The sequence below is a fragment of the Camelus ferus genome, chromosome 19 (genome assembly GCF_009834535.1).
Source record: "Camelus ferus isolate YT-003-E chromosome 19, BCGSAC_Cfer_1.0, whole genome shotgun sequence".
Taxonomy (NCBI): Eukaryota; Metazoa; Chordata; class Mammalia; order Artiodactyla; family Camelidae; genus Camelus; species Camelus ferus.
Genome location: NC_045714.1, coordinates 39,916,759 through 39,944,112, shown reverse-complemented (window position 1 = coordinate 39,944,112; position 27,354 = coordinate 39,916,759). Strand labels below are relative to the sequence as shown.

The window sequence follows — 27,354 nt, the reverse complement described above, 5'->3', positions numbered from 1 at the left end:
GCCTCTGTTACCGCCACCTTATCACTCCCTTAACATTCTGTTCACAACTTTAACGCAGCACTTATCACATTATAATTAGCTCCGAGCATCTCTCCCCACTAGACTGCGAGCCCTCAGGGGTGGGGATCGTGCTTACTCCTATTCTCCCTTGTACCTCTAGTGCTGGATACAGAGCCCGGCAGCCAGCACTGCTAGCTGAGTCGCTGCATTTCACTTAGCTTGAATTATAGGTTGGTCATTTCTACATCTATGTCCCCCAGGAGACTCCATGAGGGCAGGTGCTATGTGACACCTTAGTAGACAGTGTGTAGCGCTGTGCCCAGCCCTGAGGAGAGTCTCAGTAAACATGTGCCAATTTAAATTCACACAAGGGCAGAGTTTAATTCAACAATGTTCACATATTCACCGGGTACCCATTATGTGCCTGGCATTGTTCTAGGTGCTGAGGAGACATGAGGAACAAGCCAGACAACGTCCCTACATCATGGTGCTTACATTTTAATGTATGAGACACATAAAACAAGTAAACAAAGACATAAATAAAAATAATTACAGACTGTGATAAGGGCTAAGAAGGAAATAAACTTGGTGCTATGATGGGAAATAACAGATGGAGAGAAGTGGATGGATTCAAGATTGAGACTGGAGGCAGCAGAAACGGCAGATTCACTAGTGAATTGGCTGGGAAGGGTGATGGAGAGAGAGCTGAAGGGCTGGACTTAGGTCTGGAGATATGGGTCTGAGAGTCTAGACAGAGGTGGGGAAGAGGAACAGGAGTTGTGGGGATGAATGCAGCACCTGCAGGCTGCTCACTGGCTCGCTCACCTGTTCATCCACCCAGACACTCAATCAACAAATATTTGGTACCCAGGATGTGCCCAGCACTTTTATAGGCACTTGGGGGAATAAATGAGGATCTGAGGGAGACAGGCTGGCTCACAACAACTGAAAATTCTGAATAACCTAAAGTGTATGTGTCTGGGTTTCTGGAAACAACAACAACAAAACCAACCACCTACTACATGTTAGCACCTGTTAAAAACACTTTTCCTTTCTCAGAAGATCACTGTTTTGATTACAGGGATGGAGGTGCAGGGAGAAGCCTAAATGCAAGAGAGTAGGGCTGAGAGTAGTAAAAAGTTCTAATTGAACATGTGGGCATTAAAAGTAAATGCCACTTAAAGGCTGGGGTTGCAAATCACCACAGCTACACCTTAGGGAGGAGGTGGCATGACACTCTGAGCAGTAATTCATGTGAGTGTGACACTGAGAACAAGAAGGGAGCACCCAGGATGCTGCTATGGAAGATGCTGGGTGAGGCTCAGGAGCGGGTTCCCCTGAGGCTGCTCTCTGAGGGAGAAGACCATAGATTCCAATGCCTCAAATGCTCCATCTGCAAAATGAGTCTAGTGAATTTACCCTCCCCACCTGCCTGGAAGGGCTATCCTGGACATGTGATTTCCAGTCCCTATGTTTCACTCACACTGCTCCTTTGTTTTGGAATGTTCTTGTCCCAGCCTCTAAGACACAGCTCAGTGTTACTACTCCCACAAGGCCTCCCCAGGACCCCACTTATAATACGATGATGATAATTATCATCACAGTATTTTACAATGCTCATAGTAGCTAACATTTACTGAGAACTTACAAAGAGTCAGACATTTTCCACGTATCATCTCATTTAATCCTTTCACTCATTCCATGAAATCCCAGATGGTACCCTGTCCCAGGTAACACAGTAAATAGCAGAGCCAGGATTCAGTTCCAGGGGCCAGATCCCAGGGCCCACGGCTCTTCACTTCTCTTCACTTTATTATACATATCATTTATCTCCCTATTTCATGTCCCACCTGTAATGGGAGTTATAAGCCACTTACAGGCAAATCCTTTGAATAAATCTAGCCTAATCCGTCACCTTAGAAAACTGGCAGAACAAGGGTCAGAGAAAGAAATGATCTGCCTGCAGTCATGTCCATCACGAGTCTCTCTGAACCCTGGAGTTATCAGTACCATAAAGTCCAACATGGGCCTCTCTACCCGCCACATATGTGAAATCTGTGCGAAGTGGCTCGAGGGTGGGGCTGCATCAGAGCTGACTGAGAGCTTGCTAACCGACTGGAGGCCTCTTGGGAACCACTCCAGCTGAGTCAGGTCCAACCAAAGATGCAACAGTGTTTGAGGGACTCCCTGGGGTAGGTGAAGGAAACTCACTACAGCACTTTAGGTGTGCTGGGCACTACACTGGATGCCGTCATACAGCATCACATGAATCTTTGTAAAATTTCGAGATTATGCTCACACTGCTGGGGGAAGGCAGAGCTGGCACTGGAAAGCGGGCATGCTCTTTTTACTACACCACACTGCCTCAAATTCACCTTCTTCTGCCTTGCGTAATTCCAGGTAGTTCCTGTTATTTCCTGGTTTTTTCCCCTAAGAAAGAAATTTCCTTCTACTACATGTAGTTTAGAACTGGATTTTTGTTTGTTTCTTGTTTGGTAGTTCTTTTTGTTTTGTTTTTTCTTAAAATTTTAACAAATATTTCCCCTCTCTAGTGCTTCTTGTTACGTGTTTTCAAAATTCAGGAACTGGAGGGTCAGAGGCAGAGAATAACTATGTTAGTCTTCGGCATTCTGACAAAGATGACCTGGACACACAGTGAACTGGACAACACACTTCAGCCTGCAGCACAGAGGATGCTACACACCAAATTCTGGGGATATTGATAGAGACAGAAAGTAAGCATCATCTAATCCCCTGGAGCCCCAGACACAAGCAACATCCAACTCACCCTTGATGATGTGCCTGACAATCTTGATTGAGCTTCCTCGCATATTTAGGATTTGGTGAACCCTCTGGCGAATCTAATAAGGGAAAGAGTGGGGAGAGAAAGAAAAAAACATCATTTGTCCTGGGAGACAGCAGAATATACTGTATTGAAAGTATTCACCTCACCCCCATCCCTGAAAAAGCAGACCTGTGTAGAGTGAAGGAATTCAAGGAGAGTGTGACTCACTTCTTTCTCTGAGAGCCTCTGTGGGGATGGACAGGCCCAGCTGGAGGCAGCCCCCTCCTACCTGGGGCAGCCCGCTCCTACCTGGGGCACGTTGGCATTGCAGATCTCTGCCATGATGTAGCAGATGTGCTGGAGAACAAACAGCCCCGCATCCAAGCGCCGGAGGTAGAACTCATCCTCGATGTCATTGTCGATGATTTCTCCACGCCGGACCATGTCCTAGAAATGAATGAACATTTGAGAATGAAAGTTGGACAGTGAGTGGAGGAGGAAAGAATAGGTTTCTAGTCCACCCGTAATACACAAAAGAATAGCAGCTACAACAAAAACAACGAAAGAAAAACCACTCCGCCTTGATCTGCCTCCTGCTTCTCCCACCATTCTAAAATACCTTTCTTATGTTCTGTCAATGGACGAGAGGCCCAGGAAGTCAAGATTAAAGCCCATTTTCTTCTATATGATGAGTCAAGGCCAACATGGTCTCATCCACATATTCACACTGAAAAAATAAGAGTTGATGGGGACACAAATCTAAGCTATTTATCTGCTTCTTCTATGCATTCTTTCCTCTACAGTTCCTGCCTCCACAAATAACCTCTCTACAAGATATACTTAATTCTCTTCCCCTTCCAAATCAAGCTATACGCAGGGAAAAGAGGCACCCTTTCTCCACAATTCTGTCTTGGTACCTGGTGATGACACAGGTACCCACTCCATGTGTCACTTTCAGCTTACATTTTGTCAGATGCAAAATGCTGCCAACCTTTCCATTTCGTTCCACAAGTTCAACACTTCCTCAAGGCCAAAGCCCTAATGAGTGACAGAAGTCTCTTTCTTAAACCTGTGTAACCCCAGACCCATCAGAATAGACGACTGTCCCCATATCTATTCCTCTCTAGCAGATTCTTTTTTTTTAAACAGCTTTATTGAGATACAATTCACATACAATTCTCTCATTTAAAGTGTACGACTTAGCAGCTTTTAGTATAGTCAGAGCTGTGCAGCCATCATCACAATCACTGTAGACCATTTGCATCCCCTCCACTCTCATAGCCCCCATCCAGTTGTTTATTACCACCTCTGCCAAGAGAACCCTCTCCCCATCTCGGGGCCTTTACTGCCTTCTTCCTGGGGGTTCTGGGGTGTCTCTCAAGCCGAACCCCATTTTCAAGCTACCTCTCCCACAAAGCATTCCCTGATTATTCAAGGCTAACAACTCCTCCTTTCCAAAATTCCTGAGAGCACCCTCGACAGGCCACTCCATGACACGTCCTCTCCTTGCACGTCACATTTACACTGATTTCAGTCATCATCAGCTCCTCCCGTTTCTATCACTCCCTTTATTTCACGAGGGTGGGTTGTGAGCTCTGTGAAAGTGGGGACTGAATTTTGTCTTCACATCCTCAGCGCAGTAAATATCCACGCAGTAAATGAAAGAAAAGAGACATCTCTGTTTTAGGCTGTCAGCTCTCAGGAGTCAGAACTGGGTGAGGGACTCACTCTGCACGACTAGCAGGCTGGTCTAAGGCGACAGGTGCTTGAATACATGCTTTTGACGACAACAATCCATTTCTTAATTCTGTCAGTGGTTTTATGGCCATGGTTCCCTCTGATGACTCAGATTCCTGTCACTGACAGAAGCCCTTGGGACCCTGCTTTCCACCATCCCAAACTCAGAGGAGCAATCATCAATCTCCAAGCAGGATCCTTCAGAGACTATTTAGATGCAGATAATGCACTTCTTTATTTGCCCAGGAGGCCAGCCTGTAGCAACACGAGGCTACTTTTCATTTCGCTCCTAAAGGCCTCTGTCTGTGAGGCAAAAGAGGGCTCCAGACTTGCCGGGCCCTGCACTGCCTGGCAACTCACCCGCACTAATTCGTAGCTTCATTTAGTAGCAAATTCCTTGGTAACCTGGTAATGGTGTTAATGTTCACGAGGTAGTCATGGAGCACTGGCCTGATGTCCAAGGAGTTTAAATACAGAAGGGCCTCTTTAGTTTCTCATTTACTCATAATCATAACTTCCTACTCCAGAACTCCTAAGAGTTCGGCAGCTGGGGGCACAGGAAGGAAAATTACTCTTGACTTCTACTCATGCAAAAAGCATTTGCTGCTAATACTTCACATTTCTATAATGCTGCAAAGTTTAAAGCGTTATTATATATATGGTACTTATTACCAAATTTAAAGAGAGCAGGGAAGGGATTATTAATCCCATTGTACAAATTAGAATCCAAGGCACACAGAGGTTAGGTAAGTTGCTCATAATTACATAATTACCAGTTACTAGAATATGGGCTCCCTAGGGACAGGAATCCCGTCTGATTCATTGCTGAGGTGGAAATGAATAGCATGAAGCAGAGTGTTCAGATCTGGACCCTGCTATATGCCTAGTGGCAAGGACACCTTTCTAAGCACTGATTTAGGGTAGAAAAAGAATGAAAATGGAGGTAAAGGGATACCCTGGTCTTAGTCACCGAGGAGCTGATTGTCTGGGAAAGTCACAGGGATGTGGAAAATGACCAGAAAGTAAAGGGACACAGTGCACTCAAAATTTAAAGTAATTACAAGTAGTAGGTGCTAATCAGGGTTGGTTAAGATGTTAGGGCATTGGGAAGAAGTGACTTTTGGGTAAGGTTTCAAGGCTTCTGATTGGCAGACAAAGCAGAAAGAATGCCTTTAAGAATGAAGGCATTCCTGTGGTCTGAGGCCTTACGCCCTGCATACTTTCTGCTCAACACCCTCCCCCCCACCGCCCCCATACACACAGCACAAACAGGCCTGCTCTCCCTTTCTGGCCTTCTAACCTTTGCTTGTAATGTTGGTGCTCTCCCCACACTCAATCTCTATCATAATAAAGTCTAAAATGTGATATTCCTTATAAAACTTTTCCTGAGATCTTTAAAAACTTCTCAGAGTTTTCCAACTTGACATGATTTTTTTCATTTCTTAAAACCCCCAACCTTGGATTTGTACCTCTTTTATGGCACCTTCCATGGTCTGCTCTGTAAGAGTTATTCAGATGTGTACCTCTTTCCTGTGTAGGTTCTTTGAAAGAGTTGTGTTTTACTCATCTTTGTACCCTAAAAAGCACCTTGCAGGGTACTTTTTGCATAGTAGACCCTTGAAAAGCATTTGTGAAACAGGATTGGAAAAATGCAGGTAGAAGTTCAGCACTATTAATATGCTGTGGTGGGGAGGCTCAGTCAGTGCTTTGGAGGGCTAGCTGGTGGGAGGCCTGAATGCTCAACAGAGGAGTGAGATACGAGAGGCTGCAGACTACACCGTGCAGGAAAATGTCATGATGAGAATATGCAAATGCCTGTATGATGGACACACTGGCTTCAAGTGTTGAGAGGCAGGCAGGGTATACAGCTAGGAGGCCACAGTATTAGCCTTTGTGAGAAGCAGATCAGATGGGGAAGACAGGAGAAGAGCGGGGTGGAGAGACAAAAGCCTTAGAGGTTTGCAAACATGGGAACTTGGAGTGAAACACATTCATTCACGCACCTGGTGAAGATTTCCTGAACGTCTAACTATGAGCCAGGTGTTATATGATGTGCTGGGGGTAGTAAAGAGAAACAGGACAGTCTACATAATCAAGGACATTGAAGTCTAATAAGGTTAATAAATATGAACAAACGAATTTTACTTTAATGTAGCAATGGCTATTATGAAGGACCTCTCATACTGAGTGCCATGGGCCTCCAGAAGAAGGACAGACTGAGTCTGTTTTGGGGAGTCAGGAGAGTTCAAGGGAAATACAACATTTGAGCTGGATTCTGAAGGAGCCTGACAAGCTGGAAGGAACATTCTAAGCAGAGGGAAGAGCAGCACAGGTTAAAGCACAGAAAAGTCGCCTTGACCCGGGTGGGAGAGAATAAGAGCGCACATCACTGTCACCGAGAGAGAGAGGACAGAAGAAGGGACTATTTCTTTGCTTCTTAGATCCTAGCTATCAGGCAGCTCATAGTGTTTGATGGATTACTACATACTAGGCATTGTGTGAGGCAGTCTGAATAAGAACCATTGCTACCACCATCTGTCCAGCTCGGAGGAGCAGCTAACGTTGACTGAGGGCTTATTATGTGTCAGGTACAGTGGCAAGTGCTTTCCCTAAACTGACTCCTTTACGTCTCATAAATATTGCAAAGTAGGGATTATTACCCCCATTTCAGAGGAGGAAACTGACTCAGGCAGAGCAACCTCCCCAAGGCTAGTGGGTAGCAGAACTGAGATTTAAATCCAAGTCTGCTCTTTTCATATTACAGTGTTAGTGTGGGTACAGATTTCAGAGCTGTCTGAAGAACAAAGGAAGATAGTAAGAGTGGTCGAAACGCTAAAGAATGGAGTTTAGCAAAATTAACTTTTTCCGCTTAGGTCAGAAGTGCTCCTGGTGATCCTCCCTTTTCTGCACTCTTTACCACAATCTGATCTCCTTTTAACCAGACACACTGCACCTTCAAGTTTCTCTAAACATTGTCATGTAGGAAGACCAGACCCAAGAGAGCATTGCCAAACCCTATTTTTAATTCTTTCCTCAGAACTTCAAGATTCTGACAACATTCAATTCGACATTCTACTTTTAGACACATGGCCACATGATTTGAAAGTGAAATTTTCAAATGTAGATCTGAGATATGACTATAGCTCATCTCCAAGAAAGGCATCACCATCACTGCATTGAACATGCACAAAGATGAAACAGAGATTGGCTGCTAAGATGAAGTTTCTGCCCTGACAGTTTTAGAAGCATCATAGAAACCAGGATGCAGAGAAGGTGACTGCTGTCAGGATAGCACCTTATCTAGCCTGTTACAACTCTGTGGCATGGAATATTTACTGCTGAGTGGATTCAGGGAAGTCGAGCACAAAGGTATACTCCATGTTGAAAGGGAAATAAGAGAAGCAGGGTGATTTTTATTCTGATGGAAAATAAGGAAGTTTGAGTACAGTTCTTTTAGGCACATCTTCTCAAGTTTTGGTCTGTTTTAAAAAGAGGTAGGATGTCACTTTTATTAACCACCTGTCTTACTATATGTGAACAGAGTATAAACTTCTTTAAAATGGATTAATGCATGTTTGGCTCCTTTTCTGGGTTTCTAAGACACCAGATAAAATTTTGATCTTGAGATAAGGATGTGATATGGTTCTCTGGATATCCCTGTGTGAGGAAGAAGAACCAGAAATCTGAAAGAACAAAGCAAATGAGGTAAGATCCCAACTCTAATGCTAACTTACTAGTGTCTGCAGGCAAGTCATTTAACTTTTCTTGGCCTCAGCTTCTTTGCTTGGAAATAAGAAGCCTGAGCTAGATAAAGGAAGGGAAATAGGGTTCATGAGTGCCACCTCTAATCCACTGTAATGACTCTTAAAATGGGAATATGATTAATTTGATTAAGGAGAAATTCCAAAAAACTTGAGTAACCTCTTGAGTATTGTAAAGATACTGTATGCTACAAAATTTCAAAGTAAAAATCTATGTATACATTGAATTGCATTTGAAATAAGACATGAGGGTTAAGATTTAAAGGATGTCTCCCACCAATGAATTCATTCAACTCTCGCCTTTAAGAAGAGTGAAGGTGACTGTCTCTTTGTGAAGCAATGACAACTCAACATCCACATACAGCACTTTTTCCGGTTCAGAGCAGAGGATCTGCACTAACCTCACTTGCTGTACATGCCCTCGGGTTGAGTATGTACAGCAAGTATCATTTGCAGATTTCACAGATGGAAAAATTGAGACAGATGTCACTGAATTTTGGATAGAGACTTGAGTAGAATATGATTTCCTAGTCCAAGACCCTTTTTCTGTCAGTTCTTTGACTCTAACAAGAGATGGGTGGCAAAAATGGAATAAAAACAACAGCAAAATTTCCTGGGTCCTCACTGTGTGCCAGGCATTCTGCTAAGCACTTTGATGGATTTCTCATTTTCCCCTAAACTCCAAGAGATAAGAACCATTACTATTTCCACTTTCAAATTAGAAACTGAGGCTTACAGAGGGGAAACCTCTGCTAAGGTCACAAAGCTCATAGTCGAGTAAGTGTTGGAGACAGGATAAAAATCCACGCAGGTCTGGCTCCAAGTCTGTGATCACTTCCACAGTTCAAAGTAGAAAAAAATCTTTGCTTTATAGACCTTTTCTGGTATTAGCATATGAGCGAATAGATGGGATTTTTTCTTTATGCTATTTCTGGGAACTACTGTAAACTAGCAGCATTAAATGTAAGGTCATCTAGCTTCCAGGTCTGTCTTTTCTTTATAAAATGAAGAAACTTAAGAAAGAGGAAGGAAGAGAATCGATAGCTAGACCAGCAAACTCTACATGCGATTTGGGAGAGTTTAAAAAAAAAAAAAGACACTCTGAAGAGTTTTATTTTGTTCATTCCATAAGAGAGGGCTAGAATAAAGACCTAGATGGTAATTCAGTGAACAGCGCATTAAGTGGAACAGACTTGCAATTCACAGCAGCACGGGCCTGTTTGGGGGCTGCTAAAATAAACAGATCCATCTCCAAAGATACACAAGGAGGTAGCACGTGTGGCATCAAGGTGCCATTTCTGCAGGGCTGTGTGTGTTCCGCCCCTCCCCCAGCCACATCCTCACTTTAAATGTTAATCTGTCTTCTGGAGCACTACCAAATCGCTAACTTTCAGGTGCCTCCATCTCTCTCTGCAGGCAAGTCGCAAGCCTCCAAATGAGTCTGTGGATGCCATTTCTAATCTGTCCCCTGACAGACAGGTGGTGAGCTGCCCCTCGCTGATGGGAGGAGACAGTCATAAAAGAAACTGCTGTGAAGCCAAGAGGAATCCCTCTTTTCTTAATAAGAGGGGACATGACTCAGAGGCCCAGAAGGGGTCACAGTTACAGTCTGTAGTCATGGGCAGGAACTGTCCCACCATTTAGAAAAGGACAATTTCCTTTTTACTTCCAAAGCAAGGGGAGAATTTAAACCATGGGAGTGATAGGTAAGTGGAGAAGGGAGAGGCACAAATACTAGCAAAACAAAATCTTCCTTCAAGAGCTTCGAAAATAGAGCAGTCTGTTAGAGAGGAATCCTAGGGACTGCTGGTCATTTTCAGTGGGGGAAACAGAGGCTGGAGAATTAATAAAAGGGATATTTTTTTTTTGAGACTACTCAGCTAACTGATAGCAGCTCTGAAGCTCTGATAAGAACCCAAGGATATCACACCAGTTTGCCCTCAAAGGAGAAACTGACTATGTGTTAGGCCAGCCTTAACACATGAGTATGTCCCTGGTTTTTATAAACAATCTCATTAATCTTCAAAATGACCCTCTAATAAAGCTACAATGAAAAACACACACACACACACATACACACATGCATACACACACAGAGCAAAGCATTTCCCCAAAGAACAGAGTTCATGTGTGGCAGAGCTGGGATTTAACCTTGGGCTGTAAGATCCCAGGGTTCATGTTCCTTTTATGATGCCATGATGCCTTCATCATTAGCATGCCTTCAATTTCTAATTTTACTAAAAACAAACAAATAAATAAAACAACTAGATTGCCCACCTGAATTCTGACAACATATACGCCAGCCTTGAGAGAACCAGGGCTTCTGTGAAGTCAGTATGGGAGACACTGTGGACCCCACTGAGAAAGGACAGAGAGGATGAAAAAAGCAAAACGGAGTGCTTAGGCCACACTGCAGGGTAAGTGGCAGAGATGTGGGACCCGGACTCAGGCCCCGCAACTTCTCCTGCAATGGTAGAAAGGATGATTGTGACTGGGAAGGGGGCAGGGAGAGGGCAGTAGAGAAGGGTGAATGAGCAGATGGCTAAATCTGTCTCGGAAAGAAGGACACAATAGACAGGGAGAAGCACCAGCATCCCCTCCCCCACCATCTGTGGCTTCTACTGTCTGTTAGCTGCGTTCTGCCAAATTCATGGACTGAGACGTGTGGGAACCACCGGCTTAAAGAACAGCTGAGAGGAACTCTCAGCAGGATTCCCTGTTTTGAAGCTTGCCCCAGGAGCTTCCCACACTGTCCCTGGAACAGTCAACGGCAGCCTCACACGTCCACTGCCTCCACATCTCCCAATGCTTTACCACCACGCATCCCACACATCCATTCCTGGGCCTTACATCCTTTGTACAGGTCTTTAAGTGAGTTTCAAACACTAAGGAAATAGTCAAAGTCTGTTTCCGACATCTAGTCCTGTGGATACTGTTTCATTACAAGGAGTCCATCTTTCTCTTTCCAGGATAAAGCCTGGGATGATTTAACTGTGGCAAAATTAGCATGCAATTTGTAAGTCATTATGGTGCAAAGTATGTGGCGAGAACACTTTATTAAATAAACCTGCTGAGAATAATTTTCCCAGGAACTAAAAAAGGAAAACCTCTCTCCAAGGCTCTCCTCCCACTTTTAAAATCCCTACCAATACCTATGTAATTATGCCTTACTTCTGACACTCAGAAGCCTGGCATCTCTACATGCAACTAACAGAAACCAGAAGGAACCCATGAGAAGTCAGGATAGCTTCCCAACAACAGGGACCTTGGTGTTTTCTGAGCTTCGTGTTGCTTGGGGAGTCAGGTGAAATCTGCTGAGACAAGCACCCTGGGTATTTACAGATCACAGAGAACTGCTGCTCACTAGAAGAGTCTTAAGAATTACATGCCCTTTAAAAGTTCAGGTCACATCTTGTTAACCAGGAACCCCAAGGGTATGTTCAGATACGCTGTGGCCCTGGAGTCGCGTGGACACTGAATATAATGTGAATGCAGTAGGCAACTGCCAAGACGTGGAAGGCTTTGCTAGTTACCAAGTATTGCAGTAATGTGATCCAAACTGGGTGTGTACAAAATTATCAGTAAAGCTTGTAGATTGTTCTAAATAGGAGTATTTTTCTGTGTTGAATATAGCTATAGTTATGCCACAGCATCCACACAGCTATACTTAAATATTTTTGATGATTGGGCTAATAACAGAGAAAACAAAAATTAGGGTTAAAAATGACAGTTCTGACATAATGTAGAAAGCCCAGGACCCTCTGCCTTCCTTAATACCCGTGGACAAATATTAACTTTATCTCATGAGTAGTGCTCCTCCATTTACTGCGTGTTAATCACTATGTAAGTCCTGAGAATATGATGAACAAGAAAGATTACAGCCCCAGAGATAGAATAAACAAACAAAATAATTACAGGTTATGAAGAAGCACTGGCAATGGGGGCACCACTTTACATACGGCGACCACTGAAAACCTCTCTGAGGGGGTGACATTTAGGCTGAGACCTGAAGGTGGAAGGAGGCACCAGAGTGAGAAGAGGCAGGACAGAGGGAGAAGCACAGGACATAAGGCGGGAAGTCAGTGCACAGTGGCAGGGGAGGAAGGGGGACAAGCAGGGAGGGCTCAGGTCACACATTGTCTTGCGCTACCAGGGAAGTAAGAGAATGCAAGCAGATGCAGAGGGTGGTGGTATAAATGGTCTTTACAGAGAAAAGCTTCTCTGGCCACCTCTACACCCCAGGACCTGTGAAAGCAGCTTTCATGTGTGTTATATCTACATCACCAAATGCCTAAATATGTAATTCCTCACACACCCACAGGTTGGGACACACATCTTAAAAACAAAACACAAGGAAGGAAGAAAACAGCTGGAGTAGTTAGGCTGTTTGTCCACAGCTGGAGAACCAGAAGAAGCCTGGCTCTAAAGCCCATGTTCCCCCCTCACACCCTCTGCTCCTGAAATGTAACATCACTCATCCCAAAACTCAACTTGGCTCCCCACTGCCCCTCCTTTGCTCTCGCTCCTCTCTAGTTTGAAATGTCCTAAAAGTCTTTTCCTTTTAAGGTTCAGCTCAAATCCTGTCTCATCCACAAAACTGTTACAGGAAACTCGAGGAGCAGACGGCTTCCCCCGCCCCTCGGACTCCTCCGGCCCCCGCAGCAGCAGCAGCAGCAGCAGCAGGAGCTCCTGCGGCCCACGCTTCTGCTGGCACTTCCACCCGTGCTCACCCCCTGCTGTGTCCCGCACGGAGCAGGTGCCTGTGAGAGACATCTGCCAAATGACTGGACTTTCTCCAGTGAATCTTGGTCAACTGCAAACCACGGACACTTGTACTGTGCCCACGGGAGTCACCTGTACTGTGCCCACGGAAGTCTGAAGTTTGTAGGGAAGATGGTGGCTGTGAGACACTAAAAAACGTCAATATCTGACCCTGTTATTTAAGGTTTTGTTGTTGCAGACTTGGCAAAGTATATGAGGTATTTAGTCATTACTGATCTGACAGTCAATGTCATCAAATGCCTGAGAAATAAGCATTCAATTCAAGTCAACAAATATTTGCTGAGTTCCCAATGGGTGTTGGACACCCAAGTTTAATGGAGGTTGGATAAGGTGACGTGACAAATTGTTTATGACTTAGGAGAGAAGACTGCATAAAGGAGAGACAAAAAAGAGATGGTTTTGTTCCAAGTCACTTCAGGCCTGTGAGGCGGCTTCATCTGGCAGGGCGGAGCCTGCATGCTGGCATGGAGCACCGCTCACAAATGCATCCCTCACTCCCACCCCGCCCTGACTCTCTGAGCAACACTGAGGCTGCTGAGCACTAACGGCCTTGGAATGTTTGCCAGTGCCCAGCAAAACGGCCTTGGCATCAAGGAGACAGATGTTTGTCAGGGCACGGCAGGGGCCCTGCGCCTGTAGCACACGGAGGCACCGTGAAAGCTGGGGAGAGTGGCTGCAGAGATTTCTCTCGTCAGTCCTAATCAGTTTCACACCCTCTTCAATGCTGATAATAGATAATATTGTGGGAAGCAGGCCAGGTTTCCTAATGGCTACACAAAGCTGCTTCCTGACCCCAACAGCTTATTCTGGTCTCCCTCAAACAAAACAAAGCAACCCCCCAAAACAAAGCCTATTTCAGCTTCACCTCAAACGAAGCACCTGATGGTGCCAATGCCCTGGTCTGCTAAGACAACTCCTGGGACATCTGGCAAGGAGGATGCTCTCAGAAAAAGGACTGCCTGGCTTAAAAGTTACAGAAGAATTCCTAAGGAAGCTAGGAAGAGCTAGTTACAGCAGCAGCTTTTACTTACTGAGCAAGGTATTTCACATACTTAGAGCTCAGTCTTCTAACAGCACTGAAAGAGAGGTGTCATTTCCATTATACCAAAGCTCAGAGAGGTCAACTCATTTGTCCAAGGTCTCAGAGCTAGGAAGTGGCAGAGTTCAAATTCAAATCCAGGCTTATCCGACCCCTACCTCCCGTGCACCTTTTCTACCTGGCTGCCGCTGCTCTACACAAAAGACAGTTGCTGACCAACCTCTCACTGCGCTTTTAATCCATTCCATTTTCAAAAAATGGCAGAGTTACCAAAGTGCGTTCATCCGAACCTCAGGGAAAACGTCAAGCTGAGGGGATTTGAGAAATTGACTTTGGACTTTGCTGATAACCACGTTATAGCTAAGAGACTGGAGCTACCTGAGGCACGGTGACAAGGCATGGCTGGGCAGTGATTTAGAGGTGGTGCCTGCACTAAAATTCTAGTTTCTCTGACTCCAGATGCTTCCTCTACCACCCCTGAAAAGCTTCTTCAGCAGGTAACATGGGGGATTCTGTCAGAGCTGGAGTTCTAATTGTCTCATGGCTGTTTCCCAATGAAAGTCTAGGGAAAGTTCAATTTGTTTCTAATTATCATTCAGACAAAGAGAAAGAATATATTACTCTGGCATTTTAACAATCACTAAGTGTCCACCATGTACAAGTTACCATAAAGAGAAGAAAAGATGAAAAAGGAAAGTTTAATCAAACAATAAAATAAAGAGGGTGAAGTGTGTGGAATGAAAGGACTGTGTGTGGAACATGCTAGTATCTGAAGTCCAGCCTCAGAATTTAGAGCCTGCCATTTACCTTGTAGTATCACCATATAAAAGAAGAAAGTCCCAGTCAATCAATTCAATCAATCAACAAACATCTGAGGACTCACTAGGTTTAGGGAGCACAGGGAAATCACAAGAGTGATAAACATGGTCACCCCTCTACTGGTATTCATAAATGGAGGTTTATTTTGGGAAAGGGGATGGATGGATGAGACGAGGTGAAGAGAAACAGGGCACAGACAACAAGGTCACTGTCTTCCCCCCAAGCTCTAGTCTCTCACCCTGGCCTGAGGCCTGAGGGAAGATGCTAGAGTAACTCCCATACACACAGCTCTTGCGCACGGCTCGACTGCCCCATCACAGATGGGAGGGGGTGCTGGAACGGGCTCTCCCACCAGGGAGGTTCAAAAGCGAAAAGAAGGTGATACAGCAAAACAAGATCACAAGGAAAATGAGTCTACTACAGACTCTGAAAAAAGCAACAAAAGGATCATTTTGCAGTGTGACCAAAGATTGAGGAATGTCTTGTAGGGAAGAGAATACATATCGGACATTAACCAACAGACACGAAAATCTGCCCTGATTAAAGAGACAGATGAGAAAGCTACACAGGCCAGAGATGGCAGAGGGCAAAACAGAAGCAGGTGAAAAATACAGGAGGAAGGATAACTCCCTAGGTAAGCAAGGCTCCGCAAGAAAAAACATCTAGCAGGTTTCATTTCCCTCAGCAACGGTCAGCACAAGACAATGCGGGTCAGTCACTTTGAAACTGGTGTGCAGGCTTTGCCACAATGCACTCAGCGTCTCTTCTCGAGGTCTCCAAGTGTCACCTGGATTCAGTGACTCCCAGTGCCCTTGTAGCTCTTATCCCCGTAACCACCGTTCCTGCCAGTGCTTCCCTAGGACTACAGAAGCCAGCCAGACACACTCTGCCAACACACTACCAAGTCACAGCACTGTACTGTGGTCAGATTTTCGAAGAGAAGCTCTCATCAAGGGTACTTGTGCTATCACTCAGTCTCCCGGTGAGACCTGGATCAATCGTACAATCCATCCTCCTAAGGGACTTCACACCCATTAGAAGAGCAGTTATAACCACTGGCAGACTGTCAACTGTTCTGCTCTTCCAGTATGTTAGGTGGCACACAAAGGTGGAGGGCACCCCTGCTCTTGTCTGTCCTGTGGGAAGATAGAAGGTGCACAAGGGACCAAAATGGAGTGCGAAGCAATAGTTGGCAAAAGATAGGCAGGGATACATACATGTTTCTCTCCTTCAATCTTCTTGTCGGCCACCTGCATTGCATCCAGATATTTAAAATGCAATTCCATCAACCTGTCGACCTGAAAGAGAGAGATTTCACAGGCGTGAGTGAAAAGGAAAGAGAATATCAAGGCAAGAGAAGAGCAGAGCTCCTATTCATCTCCCTGTCACCCCTCACAAAGCAAGAGCCGCTCTACCACTTCTTGCCCTGGATCTGAGCTTTGCTTAGGAACACGTAGGAAGGGATCAAAGGGCTGGGGCAGAACAAAGCAAACACTTGGCATGGAGGCAGTTTGAACACAGACCCATTTCCAAAGGACACTACGCATTCCCAGCCCTTCCAGGATTCCCATGAATTCAAGTTGTTAAAAACAAACAAATAAATAAAAATTCAAGTCCCTTCTTACAAAGAGAAGGAGCCTGAAGTTACATACTTGATATTCACTTAGAACTTTACAGAAATTTCTTTTTCCAAACTGAAACCTTTCATGTTCAGATTCTGCCCCAGAGCTGATCTTTTTTTAAAAAGGTCTGAGTAAAATCTTTTTCGTTGCTTTTGAGTCAGAAGAGAGTGCAAGAAAAACTCCTTCAGCAAGTTAAAAAAAGGCCTTGACTTTTGCTTAGCAATAACCTAAAAATCAGTTTTAAACTTCAAACGTGGCCTGAGGAACAACTCAGCAGGTTTGAAAAAGTTCCATTTATTCCCCCCTAAGATTTCCAAAAGATTGAAAGAACACTATCTCTTTTACCAGGCTGGCACCACCATGGAACTTGGCAACCCTGGTATTTCCCCAGGAGCTGATGCTGATTAACAGCAGACGTTGCTTCAACCTGGCATCAGACAGTCCAGGAAGGCTGTGCCCAAATCTTCCCTGGGTAACAATGACGACCCTAAGATTTTATATACTTCAGTTTACAAAGTATTCTCATAGCCATTATTTTTTCTAAACTTTAGAAAAACTTGATAAGGTAGGCAGGGAAGATAGACAGCAATCCTAATTTTAAAGATGAGGAAACTGAAGAACAGACATTAGATGATGTCACCAGGGTGACAAGATTGCTAAGATGTTCTGTCTCCTAACCTGATGGCCTCTCTCTCACTTTTTTTAAACAATTGAATTTATTCATGTTAATCACATGGGAGCAATTGGTTTCACTGCATGTTAAGAATTTCTAAAGCACTGACTTGGTCTTTTCCTCCTCATCTTAATGATCCTACAGAGATGGTTTCAAAATATTTGGGGTCAAGAATGTCTTCGAAAAGAAAAAAATAAAAATAAAAAAACCAAAAATCAAAAAACAAACAAAAAGAATGTCTTTGAAAAGCTCATTACAGTTTTGTACCCTTGTCTCCTCCCCTCATAAAAGTACATACACATAGACAAAATATATAATATTTTAGGTTCCTTATGGACACCTAACATCAGCACATGGAACTCAGGACGAGATTCTTTGGCTTTTAAGATAGATGTCTATCTGCTCACACTCCTTTCAAACTCTTTAACCTGATGGCCTCTTCACCATGGTATATTATAGTGAGGGTAGAAAAAATGGTTACAGGTAGGCTCAAAGAGATAGTCTTAAATGTCTCTCCAAAGTAGGAAAAAATTTCAGCCTCACCTTGGACAAGGGAAGGAAAGAAATTATTTTAAGTTAAAAAGGGGGCTTTGGTTCTTAATTTTATTCATCTGAACTATCTACTTATGTTTAGTGTGATAAAATACATGGGTTTTCTGGACTCAGACAGCCTGGGTTCAAATCCTAGCTCTGCTTCTTGTTACTGGTATGACCTTGGGCAAGTCACAGAATGTCTCTTAGCTTCAATTTCCTTATCCGTAAACGTGAGTAATACTGTAGTACCCAATCCACGGTAGTCATTCAATAAATCGTAGTTCTTATTACTGTTAAAAAATCCTATGGTTTGGCAATTCTACCTAATAAAACTGAAAAGTGAAAAAAAAAAAACTTATGGTTTGGTACTGTAGAAAACAACGCAAAATATCTATCTAATCTCATTTACACGATCATTTCCATGTTCTGTAGCCCATCTAGGGCAGGCTCTACCGTTTTCTATCATCATGTCATTTTCATCATCACTACCATCAACACCACCTAGTAAGACTTCACTTAATCTTCCTCTCATTGACTCTTCAACATGGGTATTAACATCTCCATTTTAAAGCCAGGGAAAGTAAGGCTCGGAGTGGCACACATCTTGAAAGTAGCAAAACCAGGTTCAAATCCAGACATGTGAATCCAAAGCCTATGCTCTCATTCATTTGTAAGGCTGTGCAAGCTCCCTCTCCCCCAACCACAATCCTATCATAATCCACTCTCATTGGGTCTAAAAATCCCCCTAAAGTGCTAGTTGATACCAACCTGAGGTTTTACTACTTCCAGGGGAATGCATTTGAAGACGAGAGACAGAATAACCAGAGAAACCTCTGAGAGCCAAAGCAACGGGGCCCAGATGCTGGAGTAGATATTTTAGGACAGGAACTCTCAACCCAGCACCCCTCAGATCACATCTTAGATAGAGTCCTTCTATCCTCGCTGGTCCTGGTCCCATCTTTACAGTCCAACAAGCACCTACCTTCTCACTGTCATTTTCAGTGAATTTATTCAGAAGCCGAGTTCGCTGCTGCCCTCTCAGGTTCCGCAGGAGGGAAGCCAGGATCGAACAGACATGCTCTGGGTTGGGAAGGAGAAAAGAGAACACGCTGTGATCAGAGCAGTGATTATTACCTCTCTTCAAGCCTGGTCTGGTTCTATTGAAGGAGGAATAAGCAGGCCTTCCCTGACTGCTGCTATTGATCAATAAGACAAGAACCTAAACTGCCAATGGAACACTGAACTGACTTTCACATCGGGCACAAGAAACATATTCAAAAGGGATGATATCCTCAAGGACAACTTGAGCGAGTGAACTGAAACTTAGAATTTCTATTCTGCCTGGAATTAATTGATTTTCATTGTCCACAACAGCACCTCAAACAAATCCCCCCATTTACAGAAATAACCTGTGAATAGGGTATGAATACTAGCCATACACGTGCATAATGAACAAATCAGACATTTCTATCATACTCTCAAATTACCTTATAACCTTCCCAAGTAAGTATTCCAGAATTAAGTAAGAAATATGATGAGGTCCCAGTGCTAGCACTTACATTCTGGTGCAGCTAGAACCCCTTCAAGTTTAAAAGCAGCTGATCAGTAAGTACTTCAAAATGATAACAATGTTTTTTAAGTTCACATAACCTGTGGGCTTCTATTACGAGATACTATTTTTTCTGCCCAGAAAAGAAGAGAGTAATTGAAGGGTTTACTACAGGTTTCAGCTGTAAAGAGATTCTTTTCTTTAAAAAGAATTTTTAAAAATCAAGAATAATGACCTTGAAAAGGAGATGGCAGAAGTCTACCCAAGGAGAAATGGCAGAGTAAAGTTTATTTTGAAATAAGATGCCCAGAGCATGGGCAACAAATATTCTATTTGAAAACTGACTGAAGAACATCGCCATATGCCAAAGTTCCCTTGAAGTCTCAAAAAAGTCACTTGACTGTTAAAGCCACAAATAAGCATTCTTATGGTAGCACAGATATAATTTTGTATTTGTTTTTCTCCTCACTTATATCAGAAGCATTTCCCCCCACTTCATTTCTCTAATCTCTTAATGCTAGAGCTATTCCGCCCTTAGACTTCTATTTTCTATCTTCCATCACCTCCCTGGGGACCTCATCTAGTCCCACAGCTTTAAAAACCACTTACACATGCTGACAACTCTCAAACGTGTGTCTATAGGCCAGTCCTATTCTCTGAACATGGATTCATGCATTCATCTGTCTATCTGCTCTCTCCACTTGGTTGTCTAACAGGTCCTTTAAACTCCACAAGTCCAAAACCAAGCTCCTAACCTTCCTTCTCAAACCTGTTCCCCACCATCTTTTCCACTGAGTTAATGGCAACCAGGTTTTCCAGATTCTCAAGCCAAAAACAGTGGTGGTATCCTTGATTCTCATCTTTCTCACATGTCCCACAGAAGACTTCTCAGCTTTAAATTACATTCAGAATTCTATCTCCTCTTACTACTGTCCCCACTGCCATTACTCTGGTCCACATCACCATCATCTCTTGCTTGGAATACTCAACAGCCTACTGTGGGTCTCTCCATTTTCACCCTTGCATCCTCTGGCCTAATCTCCATAGAGCAGCCAGAAAACCTAAGTCAGGTCCTGTCATTCCTCTGGGTAAAACCCTCCAATGACTCCTCAACTCAGACTAAGTGCCATTTCTAACGTCAGGCAGGCTCCTGCACTGGGGACTCTGTCCTTGCTCTTTCCCCTGCCTGAAATGCCCCTCACCAGAGTATATGCACGGCTCAGTCTTCAAATCTAGTTTTACTCAACTGTCATCTTCTCAGTAAGGATTTTCCTCAACCACCCTGTTTAAAAATGCAATGCCCGAATACCACCAAGTCTTATCTGCTTTATTTTACTCTTCAGCATGCATTATCTTCTCAAATACTGTATAATTTACTTATATGTTTTGTTCACTGTCTCCCTTCAATTAGAAAAAAGCTTCTTGAAGGCAGGAATTTTACTCTGCTTTGTTCATTGGTATATCCCTGGTCCCACAATGCCTGGCATATACTCGGTGTTTTGGAAATACTTGATGAATGAATGGGAAGAAAACAGGCTCTCAATACAACTTTTGGGTGGTGGGGCATGGGGTGGGGCAGGACAAACAAACCACTCTTGAATTCTAGGTATTTTTCAAATACCTCTGAATAGCTTTCACCTTTTAGTATATAATGCCTATCCTAGGTTCAGCATCTTTGCATTGGTAGTATGCTCTCCAACTATCAGTTACCAAATGGTCCTTAAAGATATTTTGCATTTGGGAGTAAGTAGATGGCTTTTTCTTAGGGAGCCATCAGTTTCAATAAAATATCTCTAATCAGTAGATACAATTTTTTAAGTACAAAGTTTTTCTTAAAATATGCTATGGACAGAGATATTATTTACCCTCTCAAGACCCCAGGTTCACCTCAACTTTAACTTTTGTTGTGAGGCTGGGATTGAGGTGGTATAACCTCCATCCTGAACAAAAGGAAGGGGCAGGGAGCAGGAGCAGGATGAGATGAAGGTACAAAGTGGAGAGTGGCCAGAACAGGACCTATCTTCACAGGAAGGCAAAACACATCATGAACCCAGGGTAAGGACAGTGAATCAAGACAGCTCAGCCCAGGGTGAGAAAGTAGAGTAAGCAAGGGACGTCTTTGGAGGCTCATGTCAGGCAAAGTCCTGTGACCTCTGTGTATGTCCAGGAGAGAAGATCAGAGGAAGGAAGAGCGGGAGACATAATCAGTTCTGTAATCTTGGGCCAAGCCACTGGATGTGGCTCTGATCTCTTCAGCTGGTGAACAATGTGGGACAGGCCATAATAAATGCAGTGAATTTTAACAAGCTTAGTTCTGAAACTTTGAAATTACTCTGCATGACAACTGGCAACAGCCTCCATGTATATATATGACAATCTGACAACCACAGAGGAAGGAAAAAAAATCAGCCAGAGAGTTCTCATAGATTATCTGGGCCAAATCTCTTATTGTATAGATGGAAAAATCAAGGCCCAGAAAGTGTCTTGTCCACACAGCTAATTAGTGAAAGAAGTAGAACTCAAACTTCAGATTACTCACTCAGTCATTTACTGACTATTTATCTCTGTGCCTGGCAAGCACTTGGTGATCAGGGCCCCCAAACAACATAGTATCCCTAACCTTAAGGAGCTCCTTGTTTAGTGGGGACAACAAAACAATCATCACAGTGCAGTGTGACAAGTTCCATCACTGAGGTAGGCAGAGGGGGTCTGGGGAGCACAGAGGAGGCACAGCAGACCTATAAGAATACCCACTGGTGGTAACAAATAATTGAAAATCTTAAAACAAAACGTAACAGTCATAGCTGACAATTAGGTAGAGAAGAGAGAGCATTCCAGGCAGAAGGAACAATACATGTAAAGGCCAGTTTGGATGGAGTGTCACATACACATGGGAGAGGAGAGGTCAGTCGGGTGTGGAAAGGCTGCATCATAGAGAAAAGTTGACAAGGATCCATCGATGAATTTTAAGCTTGAGAGGGACAAGATTAGACATGAGTTTAGACTAATCCTTGGCAGCTGGATTCCTTTAGAGATCAGTATCAGGAAAATACTTCTCTTTCTTGATGAATTTTTTGTGCTTTTTATCTGGGTTCCTTCTTTGCCTTGGCTACAAGGAAGCTCAAAGATGAGTTTACGCTCAATCAGAGGAAGCAACTTCTTTCACTGTTTTATTATTGATTCTCTCCATCCTCCACCAAGGATTTTAAAATAAAAGCAATGGATGCGTGTGGTAAAAACCAAAGAATACAAAAAGGTATAAATGTCCTCAACAAATATTTATTAAGCATGCACTAATGTTTTTCATTTCCCATAGTCTTCTCACTACCCTTTTCATCTCTTCAAAGGGGCAAAAAAATCTACTAAGTATCTTGTGTACATTTACAGATGAGGGGAAGAAATATATATATACACACACACATACACAAATATTATCTACTGTAATCTTTCCATATCAGCACACAGTTCTTCTCCTTTTTTTTAAAGTGGCTATCTAGAATTCCATTGAACTCATTTATTATAATTTAACTAATGTTCCAATCATGGGTATTTAGGTGGTTTTCAGTTTTTGGTTGTTTGATTTTTGCTATTAGAAACAATGCGGCAATGAATGTCCACACCTACAAGTATTCTGGCATGTATACCTTTATTTCTGGCCTGGCTACACTTCTGCATGCATAGTCTTATGGCAAATTGCTAGCAGCAGAATTGGTGAGTCAAAGCTATCGACATATAAAATGCTGAAACACTGACAAACTGTCTTCCAAGAGGGCTGTATCAATTATACTTCCACTCTCAGTATGTGTCCGTGCAAGTTATGTATGTACATAACACACACATGTACACACACATACATCACACATACATACTGAGAGTGGAAGTATAATTTTATATACATATTGTAAAAGAGTATCTGTTATCCCATATCCTCACCCAGGTTGGATATCACCCAATTTAGAAATTACGACGAACTGGTAGGTGAAAAATTGGATCTCTTTTGATTAGCATGGTTTTCTTCTTGTTATGAATAAGGTTAGACACGTTTTCTAATGTTTACTGACCATTTATATTGCCTTCTGTGTGAACTGCCTGGCTTTACTCCTTTGCCAATTTCATTTCTATGAGCTCTTTGTAAATGAAGAATATTACTTTTTTGTCTTATACATTGCAAATATTTCCCCCAATTTGACATTTGGCTTTTGACAAATTCTTATTCAGAGCTAAGATTTAGTATCCCCACACTGTTTTGCTGCAAGTTGCTCCAAATTCCTATTTGAAAGTAAGCAGGGTACAATAATAACTGTCAACACTTTATTGTCTATCGATGACAGTAGGCTTCTTTGACTCTGTACACAATTTTTGTTTTGAATCCTCACTACTAAGCAATGAGAAAGGTACTACTCTCATTTCTGTGTTCTAATGCAGAATCCAAGTGTCAGGTTAATAAACTTATTTAAGGTCATGCCCTTGAGTAAGTGATGGGAGCTAAGATTTGAACCCACATTGTCTCAGTCCAACATGTAAGCTTTTCCTACTAAGTTACATGCTTCCCAAATATAGAACATAATCATCAAAGCTTTAAAGAAGGAAAATAAAAGAGATCAGAAACTAAACCACGCAAAGCCTGAAAATGTGCTTCGTGTGGGGGCTCACTGTGTAAGGCACAAGGTAAATGTGGATTAACAAAAAATTCAATAGTTTTAATGAGAGGAAAATGAAGCAAATGACCATATGGAGGTAAGACATGAATAACAACCCCTCTTCTCTCTTTTACTGAATTTATCTTTCCAGAAACAATTTCTAGCAGAGTCCAAATAAAGAAGAGACTGTGTTTTAGGTAGTTCCACAAATACTGAACCAGAACCCAATAATTTTCCTGTTTATTCTTGGTGGTTAAGATGGATGAGAAGGAGTTGCAAGAGAATGTTCTTTATATACCTGAACAAGATGGTGTATGGGGTCCTAGTGTCAGAGAGAGGGTATCAGGAGCTGTAGTTTTCAAAGAGGAAAATATAATATATAGAAGAATCATTTTTGGGCAGGGAGGGGGGAACTAGATCACATTAGCATGCATTTCCATAGTTCATCCCAGCCTGGAGCAGAAGATAACTTGATCAACTGCAGCGGTATACTAAGAGTAGATGACATATACCAATTGTTTTGGATTTTAGGTAAAGGACAGGTGGTCCATTTCAGGAAACTCGAATCTCCTTATGCTCCTTCCATCTCTCTCTCTCTCTGGGTGGTACAGCTGGCTGTGGGTCACTGGTGCCTGTCAGATAGGAAAACACTTCACCCACCCCAAGTTTTACACACAAACACGGTTTCATTAGCCACTAATAAATGTAGCTTCCCCAGGAACAGATTTCAGCCCAAGGTGGTGTCAATTTTTCATGCACCAAGGAGATGGGGAGAGCTGCTGGCACAGAGAGCAGGGGAGATAACAGGTTTATCTGCTGGCCAGCACTGCTCAGCTGCTCTGTCATTTCGACAGGATAAAATGGAGGTGAAGGATGGCTATGGAGCTGTCAACACAGACGGGGTGGATGCAGTAGCTCCCACTGCAGAGAATAACCTCTAAGGCAGGGCCCAGGAAGAGCAGAACAAATGAGTGCACACACATGAAAGGAATCCATAAGGCTCCAGAGAAGGGAAGGCTAATAAGCAAATCTACACTTTGAAGTCACTAGGTGAGGAGGCTGGGGTCTCGACGGAGTATTAAAGAGCCAGTATGAAAAGTGTGTGCCCGTGTGAGTCCCTGCCTGCTGGATGTCTTGTTTAACAGTCAGACAACTGGCTGCCTCAGACACCAGTCAGTGAAACTGCCTAGAAGGATGGTTCTGGCCCATTCTTCCCTCAGCTCAAATCTCTTCTTTCTCAAGAGCGATTAGCAATGGATTAGAGTCCTGGGTATATGCAAAGGGGCTAAAAGTATGATTCTCTAGGGTCAGAGTTCTGTAATTTCAGAGCTAGAAGGAGAATTAGAAATGTTTGGTTCAATTTCTCTGGGATTTCAAGCACAGAAACAATAGTCCTGACAAAGGATGTGATTTTACTTCTGGTCAAAAGTATCTCTCTAGGCTCCTGAAATCTAGATCTGTAATTTGTCTTTTTTTTTTTTTTTAAATCATGACAAATACTTTTGAGAATTGGATGACCCCTTATACATGTTATCCCCTCTGAAATATACACACAAATGTCACATTTCCATGGAGTTACAGAGTGTTCCCATCTCTTAGGGATGGCTCCTTGTGTTCAGACCCATGGTCTCGTATACCCAAGCCAGAGGTCCTTCCAGAATGGCACAACCAGACTGTGGCAGTCACTCTAACCAGTTTTCTTACAGTGTGTGTGCCATTTTTGTTAAGAATGAGATGGAATAGCATTTTCCATCCTCATTCTTAAAAAAGTATGGTCCAAACCCAATAGGTTAACATAACTTCTCTCTGTGAGGAGAGCTATTTATCCACAACCAGGCCTGTAAACAACTAGGCCTATCAGGGCTCAACTGCTAAGAGATACACCGAAAGGACTAACTCCCGAGCTAACCTGCTCCAGAAATGCCAACAAATGAGTTAGTTAATTTATTGTGAATTTATTATGTGGGGCTTTAGGAACGGACAGGCTTGTATTCAAATTTTGCCTTAGGCACTCACTACCTGGTCAAACTAAACCATGGGCATACTGTTTAATCTCTGAATCTCCGGTCTCTTATTTGTAAAATGGGGCTGTCCTTCCATCTATAAAATCCACTGTGTCAAATGAGGTATGTGCACAGTAGGCACTCAACAGACATTAGTTTGAGATTCGCTGGACTGAAAAAGAGCATCACAAGAGATTCTCTCACCCATGCAGCCTGTCAGAAGTTACCATGCTCACTCCTTCATATTGCATCCTGATCACATGGCCGCCACTGACCCACTGGAAGTGCTCCGGTCAGCCTAGGTTATTCTAACTAGCTGCTGCTGAGAAAAGTAGGAACTTAGATCACTTGACTTCTTCAGCTGGCAGTGCTGTTTCCTACAACTCAAGATTTGTTCTAACCCTAAAATGGAGCAAGGCCAACTTCACTCAGACTCTTTAATCCCACAATAAATTAAAATAAAGAGCTTACGTGTGGCTGTCTATAAAGCCAAATAATACAAGATTCTGGGAGACCTGCAGACAGCCCTGAGGTGGGTAGTGGCTATTTACTAGTAAGCTGAAGGACACAGTGCATCTAAGCAGAGATGGTCCTTCCTTTTAATAAAAATAAATGTTCTTTGCCATGGTAATCATTTGCCTTTTGATCTTGCTGCAAGAACTGAAAACACAACACATGATCTGCAGAGGAAATGAAAAAGATCTTCTCCTTTATGAGTTTTATAACCACAGAGCAACTAATTTCAGGGCACAAAGTGGTACAGACACCAGCCATCCCTTTACTCAAACTTCTGAGAACCTACTATGTGCCACGCAATGTACTCAGTCCTGGGACTGCCGAGATGAAAGGAGGTACCCACCTAGAGGAGCCCATCTGCATCGTCTTCTGAGCAAGGCTAAGAAATACAGCCACAATTGAGCTCACAGCTGACTGGCGCACAAGGATTACGCAGAGCACATATGTGAAGGATCCCCTAGCTCAGCTGGGGATGCGGCGCAGAAAAGCAGGGAAAGGGGAGGGGGTGCTGTGCAGATTGGAAGTTAGGGAGTTGGAACTGAGACAACAGGAAACATTTTTCTCAGAGACTTTTGGGAGTGATGCAGAGCTGGACGTCACACAGCAAGTAAGGATCCGTGAGCTCACAGCTCCAAGTTTTCTGTGGTAAAGTTGGTAGACAGGAGCTGGGATTTTGGGTTCTAGGGGCACATTTAATTCTTGAAGCACAGATCTGGACCATATTCTCGAATCCAGGGACAAATGAACTATTCATATTAACAAATCTCCCCAGGTGAGGATTGGGGTGGGAGGTGGGGAAGAGGAAGAAGGTGACGAGGTCACAGTAACAATCCCCAAATGTGACCTCCTCATCCTTCTGTGCCAGGAGAGGTGCCCCCAGATTTCAGAGGTGTC

The 27,354-nt window shown here is 43.3% G+C and overlaps 1 protein-coding gene across 1 annotated transcript in view; it reads right to left on the bottom strand.

Annotated features, from left to right (window-relative positions):
• Nucleotides 1-27,354, bottom strand: part of CTNNBL1 (catenin beta like 1) — a 143,948-nt gene that overhangs the window by 8,022 nt on the left and 108,572 nt on the right. Inside the window, 4 exon segments of the mRNA XM_006188621.2 lie at nucleotides 2,789-2,861; nucleotides 3,095-3,232; nucleotides 16,141-16,221; nucleotides 18,735-18,832. Of these exon segments, the coding sequence (XP_006188683.1) occupies nucleotides 2,789-2,861; nucleotides 3,095-3,232; nucleotides 16,141-16,221; nucleotides 18,735-18,832 (390 nt within the window).